This window comes from Melitaea cinxia, chromosome 22 (genome assembly GCF_905220565.1).
Source record: "Melitaea cinxia chromosome 22, ilMelCinx1.1, whole genome shotgun sequence".
Lineage (NCBI taxonomy): Eukaryota > Metazoa > Arthropoda > Insecta > Lepidoptera > Nymphalidae > Melitaea > Melitaea cinxia.
Genome location: NC_059415.1, coordinates 13,177,746 through 13,191,660, shown reverse-complemented (window position 1 = coordinate 13,191,660; position 13,915 = coordinate 13,177,746). Strand labels below are relative to the sequence as shown.

The following is a 13,915-nucleotide window of genomic DNA, read 5'->3' as shown; positions in this document are numbered from 1 at the left end:
CCGGGGCCGGCACGTAAAATAGCCAAGTAAATACCCAGTATTAGCGATAACTCAAAAATTAAAAGCACAAATATATTTATAACGAATAAACTGCTACTCTCTACTCTAGTGGAATATTGTAATTTGATCGATAGTCAACGAAGTAATTTTATTAAATTTTGATAGATGGCGTTGTGGCAAAGTATTGAACATGACCACAGTCGTCTTAACATCGTCATGTAAATACGTGTCATCAAAGATTACTCAAAAATTGCTCATTATATCTCAATCATATTTAAAACGGACGACATGACAAGTATTAGCTTTTGATTTATACAAAAAAGATCAAAATCAGTGCACCCAGTAAAAAGATATAACGTATAATACAATGTAGGGTGACGAAAAAACCGTCAAGTAAATACGCAATATTAGATATAACTCACAAATTACTAATCAAATCTCAATTAAATTTGAATGGGACCACGTGACGAATAGTAGCTTTTAATTTATATAAGAAACGTCAAAATCGGTGCACCCAGTAAAAAGTATAATACCACGTAAGGTGACGAAAATAATGTCAAGTAAATACGCGTTATCAAAGATTAATCAAAAAGTAGTTATCAGATCTCGATATAATTTATATGTGACCACATGATAAACATCAGCTTTCGATTAAAGTAAAAATTATCAAAATCGATACACCCAGTAAAAAGTTATTGCGGATTTTCAAGAGTTTCCCTCGATTTCTCTGGGATCCCATAATCAGATCCTGGTTTCCTTATCATGGTACCAAACTAGGGATATCCCCTTTCCAACAAAAAAAGAATTATCAAAATCGGTACACCCAGTAGAAAGTTATGTGGTATAATACAACGTAGGTCGACGAAAAAAGCGTCAAGTAAAAACGCATTATTAGATATAATTCGAAAAGTAGTTGTTAGATCTCAAATAAATTTAAATGGGACCAATCGGCACACACCACCTTTCGATTAAAACAAAATTTGTCGAAATCGGTCTACCTGGTCAAAAGTTCTGATGTAACATACATAAAAAAAAAAAAAAAATACAGTCGAATTGAGAACCTCCTCCTTTTTTGGAAGTCGGTTAACAAAACAACACAAGAGAATATTATAGCGTCCTTTTCGCAAAACAAACACGTTCTTTTATTAATGTCTTTTGAAACTTAAAATATTATACCGGCCACTCTGTTAGTACAGGCAGCGAATTGGAATCTCGAATAGGGGCGAAGTCCTAGTAGTTTTACGGAGGAATACGAAACTCAACTCAACGTAAAAACTAGTACTCACAACCAAAAAGCCACAAAATTGAACGAGCACAAATAACCACGATTACACGCAATGAGTTATCGCCATTTTGTAAAAATTAAATTCATATGCAAATTATTCTACTCTTTGATTATTAATGGCTAACATTTGATTTTGATTTAAATTATTATCTGTTTTTATTATTTGTTTTTATTATCTGTTCACATTTTATCGGAATCATAAAACAGATGGCACCATCCCTATTGGGGATAAATTTTAAAACAGATGGCACCACTTTATATGAAAACGAACGTTACTATGCAAGTGTCCACCCCCTGGGGCCTGGTTCTGTTGTTAACACCACTCTCTGGATCTGGATCAAGTGGAAACTTCTTCAAAAATACATTGGCTCCAGTCCAGGGGTCCTCTTTAGACCACAAATAGTACATTTTTGATATCTCACATTACGTTTCATTGTATTCTCTAAAGGAATGAAAACAGAAAAATATCGTCGGTGATATTCTGAAACCGCGGAATTAACAGTGTTTAAAACCGCGTAAGTTAGGTGCAGTGAATTTTACAGGAACGAAGAAAAACGTAATATTTTTACTAAACCACTTGACTTTCTATTGTTTAAACTTTTTAAGTGTCAAATTATAATATTTCTCTTAATATTGTAAGCATTAGCTATGTAAATTATTTACCAATGAATTGAATCGATTATTTTGGGAAGGTCACATGTCCAGCTGAATAAACTTTACAGGAGGCACAAAAAACCTTCTGTTGGAAAAAAAAATGTATGTAAGGTTCAAACAAGTTTATTAAACTTTATAAGTTTATCTAACACAAGGTTGCCTGAGTTCTTGTTTTTTGTTTTTATTTATTGGAAGGGACAGAAAATCGCAAAATAAGGTATATAAGGATATTTAAATAAACAACTACATTATTTTTTATAAAACACTGGATTTTTTGTGATATAAACCTCAATCATGGTAAAAAATACATATTTTTGTTACGGAGCATCTTCTTCAATAGTTTGTCTTTTTGGTGGGCCAACTTGTAATGTGATTATAAAATTCCTGATATTTTGATGGAATGTGAACAGACACTTTCTTTATATCTTCTATTTTTTTTTCATTTATAGGCACACAGGTCATATAGGCCTTTTTGACAGGCAAGACTACATCTTCTCTTCCGTGACTTAACTTGAAGTCATATGTGACATTATTATCAATGAACTCCCTCGCTTTAACATACCCTGGTTTCTGGGAGTCATAATGAAATTGACTGAACAAAGACACATTGAAGTTCATTTTTTTGTCTCTAGGGACTTTCTTCCCTAGAGATTGGATGGCCAGGCAGTTTTTTTTATAGTACCTACGCCACCAAGTTTTGTATTCTATTATATCTTCAGTAGTTACTTCATATACTGAAAACTTGTCTGAATTTGTACTTTGAGTAATCATTTCTTCGTATTGTTCAGGCAAGTAAACACGATCATGTCTTCGTATCTTTTTTTTTACAAGGCCAAAGTCCCTGTCACATGGCAGGAACGAATGACCACGTTGTAAGAAGTAATGGGTTATAACGTTGAACTTTTTTAAAGTAGTCAATGTGAGAAGAAAGCGCACTACTGTATTATTTTTGTTTTGACCAGCACATCCGTCAGAAAATATGTGCAGTTCCTTTATATCTTCAGATATAAAATTATCAAAGTAATGCTTAAGAAATGAACAAACTTCATTGGGTCCCTTGTTGGCAATGCCTTCATGGTAGGAGTAAAACATAGCCTTTTGTGTCTTAAGATTGTGAACACAAAACTCATTCACCCAAAGCTGACGATAGTAAAATATTTCCTGAACGGGAATATGCGGCAATGGTAAGTTCTGCATATAATCTATACAAATTGCCCCAACATCAGGTCTTGTTTTACAGAGTTCTGTGATTTCTTCAATTTTTTTGTAGAACTTTTTTGCTCTAGCTTTATGAATCATCAGGTCACAAACTGCTGCTCTCTTTGCAGATTCGCATAAAAAGGTACTTTTAATTTTGACATTTAACTCCTCACACTTAGAGCAAGCATCCACCTGTGGTCGCCCAAAACGTAAACTGTAGTTGTCTTTAAAAAAACGTCTATAGAAGGCATATGTTATTTTACTACCAGGATGTTTTTCTAGAAACATTTTATGCATTTTTTTTATGTCTAGTGAAGCATCCAAATATTTTTTACTTACATCACCATAGTGCACAATCTTAACATCAAATGAGTCTATGTGTTCTTTAACTTTTAAAGTTTCTTCTGGTTCAACAGCACGCCTCGATTGTATTGCAGTACCACGCTTATCCTTTGGTATGATTCCATCTCTTTTAAGAGCAGCTAAACGGCGGACTCTCTTGTTTGTCAGAGCATAGATGGATATAAAAGCTTTTTTACATACTTCTATATCATTTGAATTTACTTGCACATGGTACTTGTAGTTTCCAACTCTATTAAGATGTTTTGCAACATCTGGTGTAAGTCGCTGTCTCTTTTTTTCTAGAGGCTTTATTAAACTTTGTAAATATATATCTTGCTCGTTTTTGGACTCAATATTGTGTAACATAGCAAAGCATTCATTACGATTTCCTTCAAGGATTTTTTCAAAACACTTCATTTTGCACCTGAAATTAAGTAATATATTGTTTAAAAACATAACCCTTAAAAATTAAATTCAATTCAATAAATCCCATTTTATTAACACTTTAACAGCCGACCGTTATAAAGGCGGCTTTCCCTGGTACGCCGGCGTTTTTTGCCGATATTCTATGACTCATAAAATAAAAACTATCTGTGATATGTCTATTATTCTTTTTTTATATGTACTATTGTTCTTTATATTTTTAGGGATGAAATAAAAAACATTTGTAATAAAAAATAATATTTATGAAAAAAAATTAAGAAAAGAGGTCTAAAATCGAAAAAAAAAAAAAACTCCAACATAAACAATCTTACATACTTGAGCTAATTATGTAACGTAATTTTTTTTTGTGTGGAATATTTTGAAGCAGGGATAGTAGCACAGGGGAACATTGCAGTCTGGGCAGTAATAAATGGTCTCTTTGCGCCCCCTTTTTCCGGTTTCTTTTTTTAAAATGTCGGCACACACTTTGCAAACTCGTGCGACTTTATCTTTCTTTTCCGAGCTTGGAATCCTCTCCATGAAGTGCCTGCCGACGAGCCTCGTGCTAGTCCCGACAGCATGTGGACCACGGGAGGGTCCTGCTTCAGCATCTGATGCAGTTTCCACCAGCTGTTCACCACAGTCCATCAGAAACTGCGAGAATCGCAGGCGGCGTCGTTGTTCTCTGGATTTATTGTATAAAATGTAAGCGTTTACCAGAGAACGCGCTACTAAATTGAAAAACATTTTTTTCCACCATTTCATACTTTTTCTATTTAACGAATAATAGGACACATATTGGTCATTGAGATCTACGCCAATTTTATAATGGTTATAGTCGAGGATGCAGTCTGGTTTCACCTTTTTGGTTACGCCCACACCTTTGACTTTTGCATCCACCTCTGTCCAGCTAGCTCCATGTTTCGTCGTGAGTATAAGTACATCACGCTTATCTCTCCATTTACAGGCAGTTAGATTTCCGCGGTGACAAAAAGCCATTTCATCTTTTTCCAAAGATTGTTGTCGCCAATCCTGTGGCAGACCACGACGATTTGCCATCACTGTGCCGACAGTGCGAGTTTTCTTCAGCCAAAGTAAGTCTGCAATTGTCGGACTCGTAAAAAAACGATCCATATAAATGGTGTGCCATTTACCAAAATATGGTTCACTCAATTCCGTGATAATAGTCTCGACAGATTTCGAGTCGCCGACATAGGGAACCATGCGTAGTATGTAGCCCGTTTCCGCGTCACAAAGCATGTACACTTTCATACCGTATTTATCGGGCTTATCTTTATTGTAAACTCTGAAGTGCACTCGACCCCTAAATCCACAAGTGCCCTCATCGATCGTCAAGTTTTCGTTGGGATAAAAACTGTTCTCACACAGAAAACACAGTTCATTGAAATACGGTCGGAGTTTGAAAAAAGCATCGTATTCGGGATCATTACGTGGTTTATAATTTGAGTTGTCGTTCAAATGAAGACAGCTGTAAATAGCTCTGAATCGGTTCCTATTCATGTGCTTTCTGGCAAATGAAGTTTCTATTATTTCACGAGTTGACCAGTAAGAATCGAAACTTTATTTTTGAACGAGTGTCATATGAATCACTATGGAAAAAAAAGTTTTTAGTTCCTGTTTCGTGACAGGTTTCCATATATAAAGCATAGTGCCAGGTTTCAGGATACCTTGTCGCGTTTGTTTAGCCTTCATTTGAGCTGCATAACGATTTGTTTCAGTCTTGAGCAAGTTCCAAAAAGAATCAGGAAAAAAAATTGAGAAACAATCGAACAGTGACGAATTTTCATCAATCGGAGCTAATACGCGAGATATTTCTTGAAATACTGGATTTTCTGGCGGCTGCTCCGCTGCTTGGTATGACCATCCATTACCTTCATCCATTTCCCTGATAGAAGTTGTTGCATGTCTGCCGCCGCGACAGCGGGTGGTCGAGCGCGCTCCTGACCGAACGCGTCCGCCGCGCGATCTCGTTCTGCCACGAAGTGTAGGTCTCGAGCGACCCCGGCTCCGTCCCTGGTCTGGTTCAGATACGTTTTCTGACATGTCAGCATCATCATTTACTTCATCTTGGACCGATACCACCTCTTGTAAGTCTTGAATTACCTCTGGAGAGAGAAAACACTAATAAAAATCTATACGTCGCAAAAAGGGTATATTTGAATAAAAATACAATAATAAAATACAATAATTTACCTTCAATTTGAATTTCCGGGTCTTCCTCAATGTCTGAGTCAACATCATTTACCAAAGCATCAAGAATTTCTTTAGAATCGAGCCGGTAACTGCACCGAGCGGAAGCCATTTCGCGCCAAAATGCAAGGACGTACTCTCACGTTAGTGGCGTGGGCGCACTGGCGACGCGCCGTGAAAGATCGCTTGACCTGTCTCCACCCCGCACCTCCCGTCGGTGAATCATACATGTGTGCGTAGATAAAGAGTCATTCTACACCGGGGTTACACGCCATTCACGCACCGGGCACGTGGTATTTAAACAGACGATAGGAAAGTCAAAGCCGTACGGAGTACGTGATCGGCGTACCGAGTTGATCGACACTGCCCGTACACAGTACGTGATCGGCTGTTAAAGTGTTAATAAATCGCTCAGAATATTCAAAACATTATAACTAACCTGCAATCGTCACCGACAACTTTAGCTGGTATATTTTTCTTGGAATAAAAACTGTAATACTCTTTCCCACTCAATCGCTTCTTTTTTACAACATTCTGCGCGTATTTTTCATCATTTCTTACTCCTCTCTTGCGTTTTTTCACTTTATTTTCCTGATTTTCAGTCTCACTAATATCACTTGTTGACGACATTTTGAGGTTATGTCATCTGTCAACATGACATTGATTTTGGGAAGGGCACTAGTCCGGACTAGTGTCCTTCTCAAAATAAACACAGAAAATGATAGTGATTTTTTCAATGAACAATTCGTTGGACTAGAGCCGTTTTCGGTGAAAACACGCGTCTCTTCATGTAAAGTGTTGCCACATACTTAACTCGATTACGAAAAAAAATGGACTTGTGCCCTTCCCAAAATAATCGCTTCAATTAGAAAATCGACTTTCGCGGATTTATCATCACAAATAAAATCAAAATAAGATTTTTTTATGTCACTTACGCGGAATTGTCCGCCAAAATAAAACAAAAGATATAATCAAAATGTTATTACTATTTATTCAGTCAACTTCTTAGTTTAATATTTGGCACATAATTATCATTGGTACATTAGGTAATTAACATTATACAGGTAAATAACACCATAAATCCCCATAATGTTAAATAAAATAGCTCTTTAAAGCTAAGTATGTTAAAAATACCTTGTTGTAGGGTACTTACTAATTAACAGTTAAAACTAAAAATGTTTAATCGTAATGTTAAATAAAAATAAAATAAATAAAAATATTACTTCTGAATAGAATAATAATTGCACTTTGAGGTCTTTATTAAAAAATAAGATCAATGAAACTTTACTTTATCTTAAATGGAAAATTATCGTAAAATAAGTGGCAATCTGCAGGTATCACACTCTTTAATTGCTGTAAGTGCTGATACTTTCAAATATAGGCAGTCTAGATGAATACAGGGGAGGTACATTATTTACTACAGCTGAAATAGGTTTCGGTCTCCGAGGTAGTGGGCAGAAATCATCTTTAAAGTGTTTTTTAAACTCTATTGTGCCGTTAGGATTATATTTTAAAACCCTCAGATCCACTACGCAATCATATCCAGCAGAACGGCCAGGACGAATGGAATCGTAAATTTGGTATTCTTTTAGACTGTAGTCTTTTAAAAAGGTGTAATCTGGTTGAAACACTTGGTATGGAGAAGGATGCTTCCTGGCTTCTTTTGTAATTGAGGCATACTGAGATGGAAGGAAAATTTCAACATTTTTTAGCTTTCTTTCCACCACTGAGTGTACGGAATCAACCTCCATTTGAGTGTGACTTTTTTCTAGATACTTTTGTGTAATTGTTATATTTTTGTCTATTGCTAATCTGAGAAGGGCATTAGAAACTATTGAGTTTCTGTTCTGTGCAGTGCAGCCATCCGTCCAAATGACAACATCAACTTCTCCTAATAACTTAGTCAAATAATCAATAAAAAAAGATGCGTAAGTGGTAGCTCTTAAATCACAGACGGTTTCGTCGAACCAGTAGCAAGTTACATGACCCGTTGCAATATTGTATAAAGTAAAGTTGTGCACAACTAATTTAGTCTTAAAGTATAAAGCACTAGCTGCTAGCGAAGGGCACAGCTTAACAGCCTGCAAATCGGCGGTCACAGCATGAAGAAGTCCTCTTTGAGTGCTTTGCTTGTCGCTAAGTTTTTCAGGTCGAGCCAATTCTTTCAGTTGGATGTGGTATTGGTAGTCTTCTTCAGAAACGTTGCCGGCTTTATATGAACAACAATAATCACATGCATCTTTCTTGGGTTGAAATAGTGCAATGTTTTGTTCATCTAAGATGTCACAACTTTCTTGAAGCTACTGGCTTAGACATTGATGATGCAAATTCTACGTACGTATTATATAGCTGAGATTATGATTGAAATAAAGGTTCCAGATATTGTTTAGTGGTTGTTTTACGGCAGTAATGAGATGGTAACTTCGGTAATAAAGTCAGATAATCCTTAACAGACGATTTTTTGCTTGTACTGTAATCTTGAGTAGCGGTAGTATTTAAATTAGTTGTAAGTTCTGTATTAGAGCTAGCATCACCTCTTCCTTCGCCTAACCAATAGCGTACAGTCCATTCCTTTATACCCAAAGTAGCTAGAAATGTTTTCAAGCAAACTCTCTCTTTCCTCCCATGGACTTGTAAATAGTAAAATTTAGTATTAGAACGTCTACAGTTATGTCCTTTCTTCCCTCTTTGAACAGGTACTTTGTCAATCATTGAAATCAGAAATATTTTCTTTTCTTGCCACGACTTACTCCAAAAATCTTCAAAAATAGATTTTTGTAAATCCTCCGTTAATTGTGAGCAAAACATTACTTTGCTTTTATTACAAAACGCTGAATTACATTTCGTTCCTATTGCTCTTTTAGGTCTTTTTTGTTTCTGAATAACGTTGTAAATTTTTTTTAAGCCCATTTACTCTTTTCCTAACATTCTATTTTTCTTATTAATTGACACTGCCCACGAACTTCGATCAGCCTTTCTTTTTCTTGTACGTGACTCTTTGGCCACTTCAGGCGCTATTTCTCTCTCCACATACCATTCAACGTTTTCATTAGAAACAGACTCAGATGGAGTAGCAATAGGCTGTAAATTTGTTATTTCGGATAATGGAACATAATCGGGATCATTATTTACATCATCCGAAGAAAAATCTAAAGTCAGAGTTTCACAGTATGCAATGCTATCATGAACATTTTCGGATGTAGAGGCATTTGGGAAACATGACAGTTGCGTCTCTGGAGACAGTTCAGTTAATATTTGGGGGATGTGTAAGTTAGTATTTTTCAGTTTATCCAAGATGAGCTGCTTTTTACGTACAAATTCGGCGCGACGTTTTGCTAGATCTCTTAAAGTGACAACAGACACATCCGCAGATTCATTTTCTTGCTCCATGACGTAAACTAAAAAAAACAAAGGTAGGATCAGTTACCAAAACTATATTTAAATAGTAGTTGAATTCTCAAAGATAGGTTCAAAAGTTCCAGGGTAAACCTTTAGTTAAGTGGGCGCCAATTTATGGGGTCCTGGGGGAAGAGGGGGTGAAGGGAGGGGGGAGGGTGGGTTTTTTACCCCCCTCGTAGTGTGCTTTTCGCGTAAACCCCGTGGTTTCGAAGATATCGTGTTTGAAGTTTTGAGGTTAACTTTACGTGATTCAGAGATATTACAATACCTTAGAGCTCCGCGTCTGACTCCACCTTAACTCCGGTGCTGCGGGAAGTGCACTCATATGCTCTGTTCACCAACTTTCACACTTTATTTTCGAACAAATTTACGTAAAAACGATCTCGATTGCAAGATCAACAAACGATACGAACTGACGTTTAACGACTAACAAATAGACACCGTTGACCAAAATAAGGCGTCACTTAGCATTTCCTTTAAAACACAAAGCTTTAGATTAGGAAAAACCGAATTTCGGGACCGTGGGGGGAAGGGGGGGGCGCTACCCCTGGTACCACTGTCACACCTCAGAACCCCATGGTTATGGAGATATCCATGGTTAAAGTTTTGAGGTTAGAAGAATTTCGAAAGTTAGAGGAACGCTTGGCTCCGGCGCTGCGGGAAGTGCAGCCCTTCCGCCCTTGCGTGCGAAAGCACGCTCACTCATGCTCCGTTCAGCCGCTCCTCTACGCATTCGTTCGCGCGCTTTCGCACGGCGGGCGAGGGCTGCCCTCCCTCCGCGCCTCCGTGGCACAAAAAAAACACTCTAGGGGTAGGACAGACCAAGACCACGTGGACAGTGGGGTGCTCCGATTCGGTTTTGGGTATTTTTCGAATTTCTAAACCTATATTCTAGCACGCAATGTTACTAATTTTATTAGAATATTATGTCTGACGCGTTATTTTGTTTAAAAGTGTCGATTTGTCAGTCGTTAAGCGTCAGTTCGTATCGTTTGTTGATCTTGCAATCGAGATCGTTTTTACGTAAATTTGTTCGAAAATAAAGTGTGAAAGTTGGTGAATGGAGCATATGAGTGCACTTCCCGCTGCACCGGAGTTAAGGTGGAGTCAGACACGGAGCTCTAAGGTATTGTAATATCTCTGAATCACGTAAAGTTAACCCCAAAACTTCAAACACGAAATCTTCGAAACCACGGGGTTTACGTGAAATGCACATTACGGGGGGCTAAAAAACCCACCCTCCCCACCTCCCTTTACCCCCCCACCCCCATTTCACCCCATAAATCGGAGCCCACTTAACTAACGAATGACCGGTATTAGTTACAGACACATCCAGTCGCAGTGTACTTTTATGATACTAAATACAACAAATTATCTTGAGTTACGAGTAGGTACACCAATTTTGCAACCGCGTATGTAACAGAAAACGAAAAACGTGAAGTGTTAAAAAGTTAAAGACTTTTTTTAGGGTAATTATTAATAATTCAAATAAGAAACTATACTAAAAAGTAACTTAACCAATATAATATGGAATTATTGTGTTCACTTACCAGTTATTGCAGCATTTATAATAAAAACCACACTATTTAACGCACGCTTCGTTAAACAAACACACTTTTCATGTTATGATGCGTATTGCGTAGATTCGCGGTTTGGGCACAATAAACAATCACAGTGTTGCCAACTTTATTTTTACCAACCCACCAAATGAAACCGTGTAAACCACCAGAAACCACTAAAACTTATTGGCCTCTCAAACCACCAGAATTCCACTAAAAAAATCAAAGACAACGGCTACCTACCTAAATATAATTTGAAAATACAACAACAACAACGTAATTATTATCATGAAATAAAATAATAATTATTTGAGTTACAGGAAACAATAATTAATGTAACTACAGAAAAAAAGGAAACAATTAGGTAAGTACATAACCACCAAAGGAGATCGTCTTATGACGAATCAGCTTCATCTGCAATTTGTAATAGAATTACTTTCTGCTTTAGTAACAAAAAAGTAATATAAACAGATAAAAAAGTAATTTTAATTACATGCTTAAATACATTTTGTTAAATTGATTCCAGAAAAAAAATTGTAAGGAACAAATTATAGAAAATTTAATTATTAATAACATTGCTCTCTTTAACAATCTTGATAAAGTTAATAGTTTTTAAGATAAATGATAAATAATGATTCAGGACACAGAGAGGCTGGTGCAGCGAATACTTGTGAGAGCGCGAAATTAACAATTAAAAAACGAGTATACACAATGAATTTTTTTTTAATTTCTATTAAAAGTAACATTAATTATTGTATAAAGAATTTTTTAAAAATATATTTTTTATATTTTACTTTTTTCTTTAACCCTTAGCCAGGCCTGGCGCCTATTTTTCTTTTATATAGGAATTATGATAGATTAAAGGGTAATAAAAAAACTAATTTCTTGATTTTTTTTTATTCTTGCAAATTCCTTTAAAAAACCCATGTGGTTTGTATATGTCCACTGCCTATGTAAATAATCATTATGTGGTTTTCATCTGGCCACTGCCTGACAAGGTATGTTCATAACAAATAAAGGTGAAAACTCACTATTGTAATTTTGTTAATTATTTATTTTTTATTAAAAATTTGTATTCAAATTCAAATAAGACATTTTTACCAATAATTATAAATAAAAAGTAATTCACAAAATTATTGAAAACTTGAAATTGTTGAACAATTTAGAAACATAAATCAAAATATTTCTATTTAGAAATTTAAAAAAATATCAGAGCATTTTCATCTTTATGGTTCCTACATTTCACCATAACGATGAAAATTTGCAAAACATGGTGCAGGGCATAGCGGTACTTGACACAAATTGCACATTATTTTAGATCTTTGGGGCTTTTCTCTAGTGCTGCAGTAGCGGCAGCGTCTTCTTGTACCTTCACAAGGCATATGAATACCTACTCTGTTCAGTCTCAACTCGTCCGATACTCCAAAGCCACCTTTTTTATTTTTGTATATTGGGGGTGCTCTAACTCGAGTTGTGAAATTGTCAATCAGGCTCCTTGATAAGCTCAGTCTGAAATCTCGGTGGCTGCTGCTCGTCTTTTTGTGAGTTAAGCTGTAAACAATGTATGCATTAATGCATGCAGCTTCCAGCATAAACCAGAAGAGACGTATCCAATTTTTCTTTGTAGACTTCCTACCGATGGAATATGAAGATCGGTAGTGGTCAAACCTGTCCACGCCGCCCATATACCTGGTGTACTGTTCTATTGCTAGTGGACAGGTCATCGATGCTTTTTGACCATCCTTCTGTGTTCGCTGTATGGTCACTACTGCTTTTGGATCATAAGCGGTTGTACATACATACACATCTTTAGTGTCTTTCCATTTTATCACGGAAACCGGATCAGAATGCTGAAACATGAATTCACCCACTTTTAATTTGTTTTCCTTTTTATCTCCCTTATTAGGTAAAAGGCGAGGTGGCAAGCCTTTCCTATTTAGCCTTACAGTGCCGACAGAAAATATGTTTTTGAAATACAGCATCTCCAATAAAGGTAAACTGGTAAAAAAATTGTCAAAAACTATTAACGTATTAGGACCAACTTCTCTACATAATTTCATGACGACTTTATATCCAAGACCACCGTCACCATCTTCAGCAGTTTCACTTTTGCCGCAATATACATCAAACTGGCACAAATACCCAGACTCCGAGTCGCACCGAGCCCATACTTTGTACCCTCTCTTAATGGGCTTTTGAGGCATATATTGCTTCATAACGCTTTTTCCTTTAAATTTAACCATACTCTCGTCTATTGCCTGTGTATGAGATCCAATGCAGTTATTTTGAAAGCTGTTGTTCAAGATATTCATTACAGGTCGAATTTTTGCTAGTTTATCATATCCTGGTTGAGTACGGGGTATTTCAGTGGACTTGTCATTTATATGTAAATTCTCTGTCAGTTTTTTAAACCGTTTGCAAGTCATTACCGCACTGATTATTGGGTTGTGATAGAAGGGGTCTGAAGACCAATAAAGTTCTAATTCTGATAGAGGATGCAAGCCCATCATTATAACTAAACCCAAATACGCTCTTATTTCTGTGGCATCTGTTGGAGACCAGTGAAGAGAGTGCATAAATGAGGCATATGAATTAGTATTTTCTGCTATTATAGTAAAAATTTCATTATCAAACATATTTAGGAAGTAGTCTATAGGAAGACTTCTATTATTATAAAGTTTGGTCGATTTCAACTTCCGTGAAAAATCATGAGCAGGAAATCTTGTTGTATTATTAGACCAGTTTCTGTCTTTGTTTATTAGTTCTTGCAATAAGGCACTTTGGTCTGCTGTTGAAGACGAGGACTGGTGAACAGTCTCTGAACGTGAGAGCCGAGGAGCTT

The 13,915-nt window shown here is 36.3% G+C and overlaps 1 protein-coding gene across 1 annotated transcript; it reads right to left on the bottom strand.

The window, feature by feature from the left end:
• Window positions 1-8,852: 8,852 nt before the first annotated feature.
• On the bottom strand, window positions 8,853-11,146 carry LOC123664762. The gene is made up of 2 exons (XM_045599245.1): window positions 11,065-11,146; window positions 8,853-9,513 (listed from the first exon to the last, which is right to left on the bottom strand). The coding sequence occupies exon 2, from the start codon at window positions 9,503-9,505 to the stop codon at window positions 9,026-9,028; it is 480 nt and encodes a 159-aa protein (XP_045455201.1). The 5' UTR covers window positions 9,506-9,513; window positions 11,065-11,146; the 3' UTR covers window positions 8,853-9,025.
• Between the last annotated feature and the right edge of the window lie 2,769 nt (window positions 11,147-13,915).

Excerpts from the sequence above, each read along its gene's own strand:
- LOC123664762 (XM_045599245.1), bottom strand. The coding sequence starts at position 9,505 with ATGGAGCAAGAAAATGAATCTGCGGATGTGTCTGTTGTCACTTTAAGA.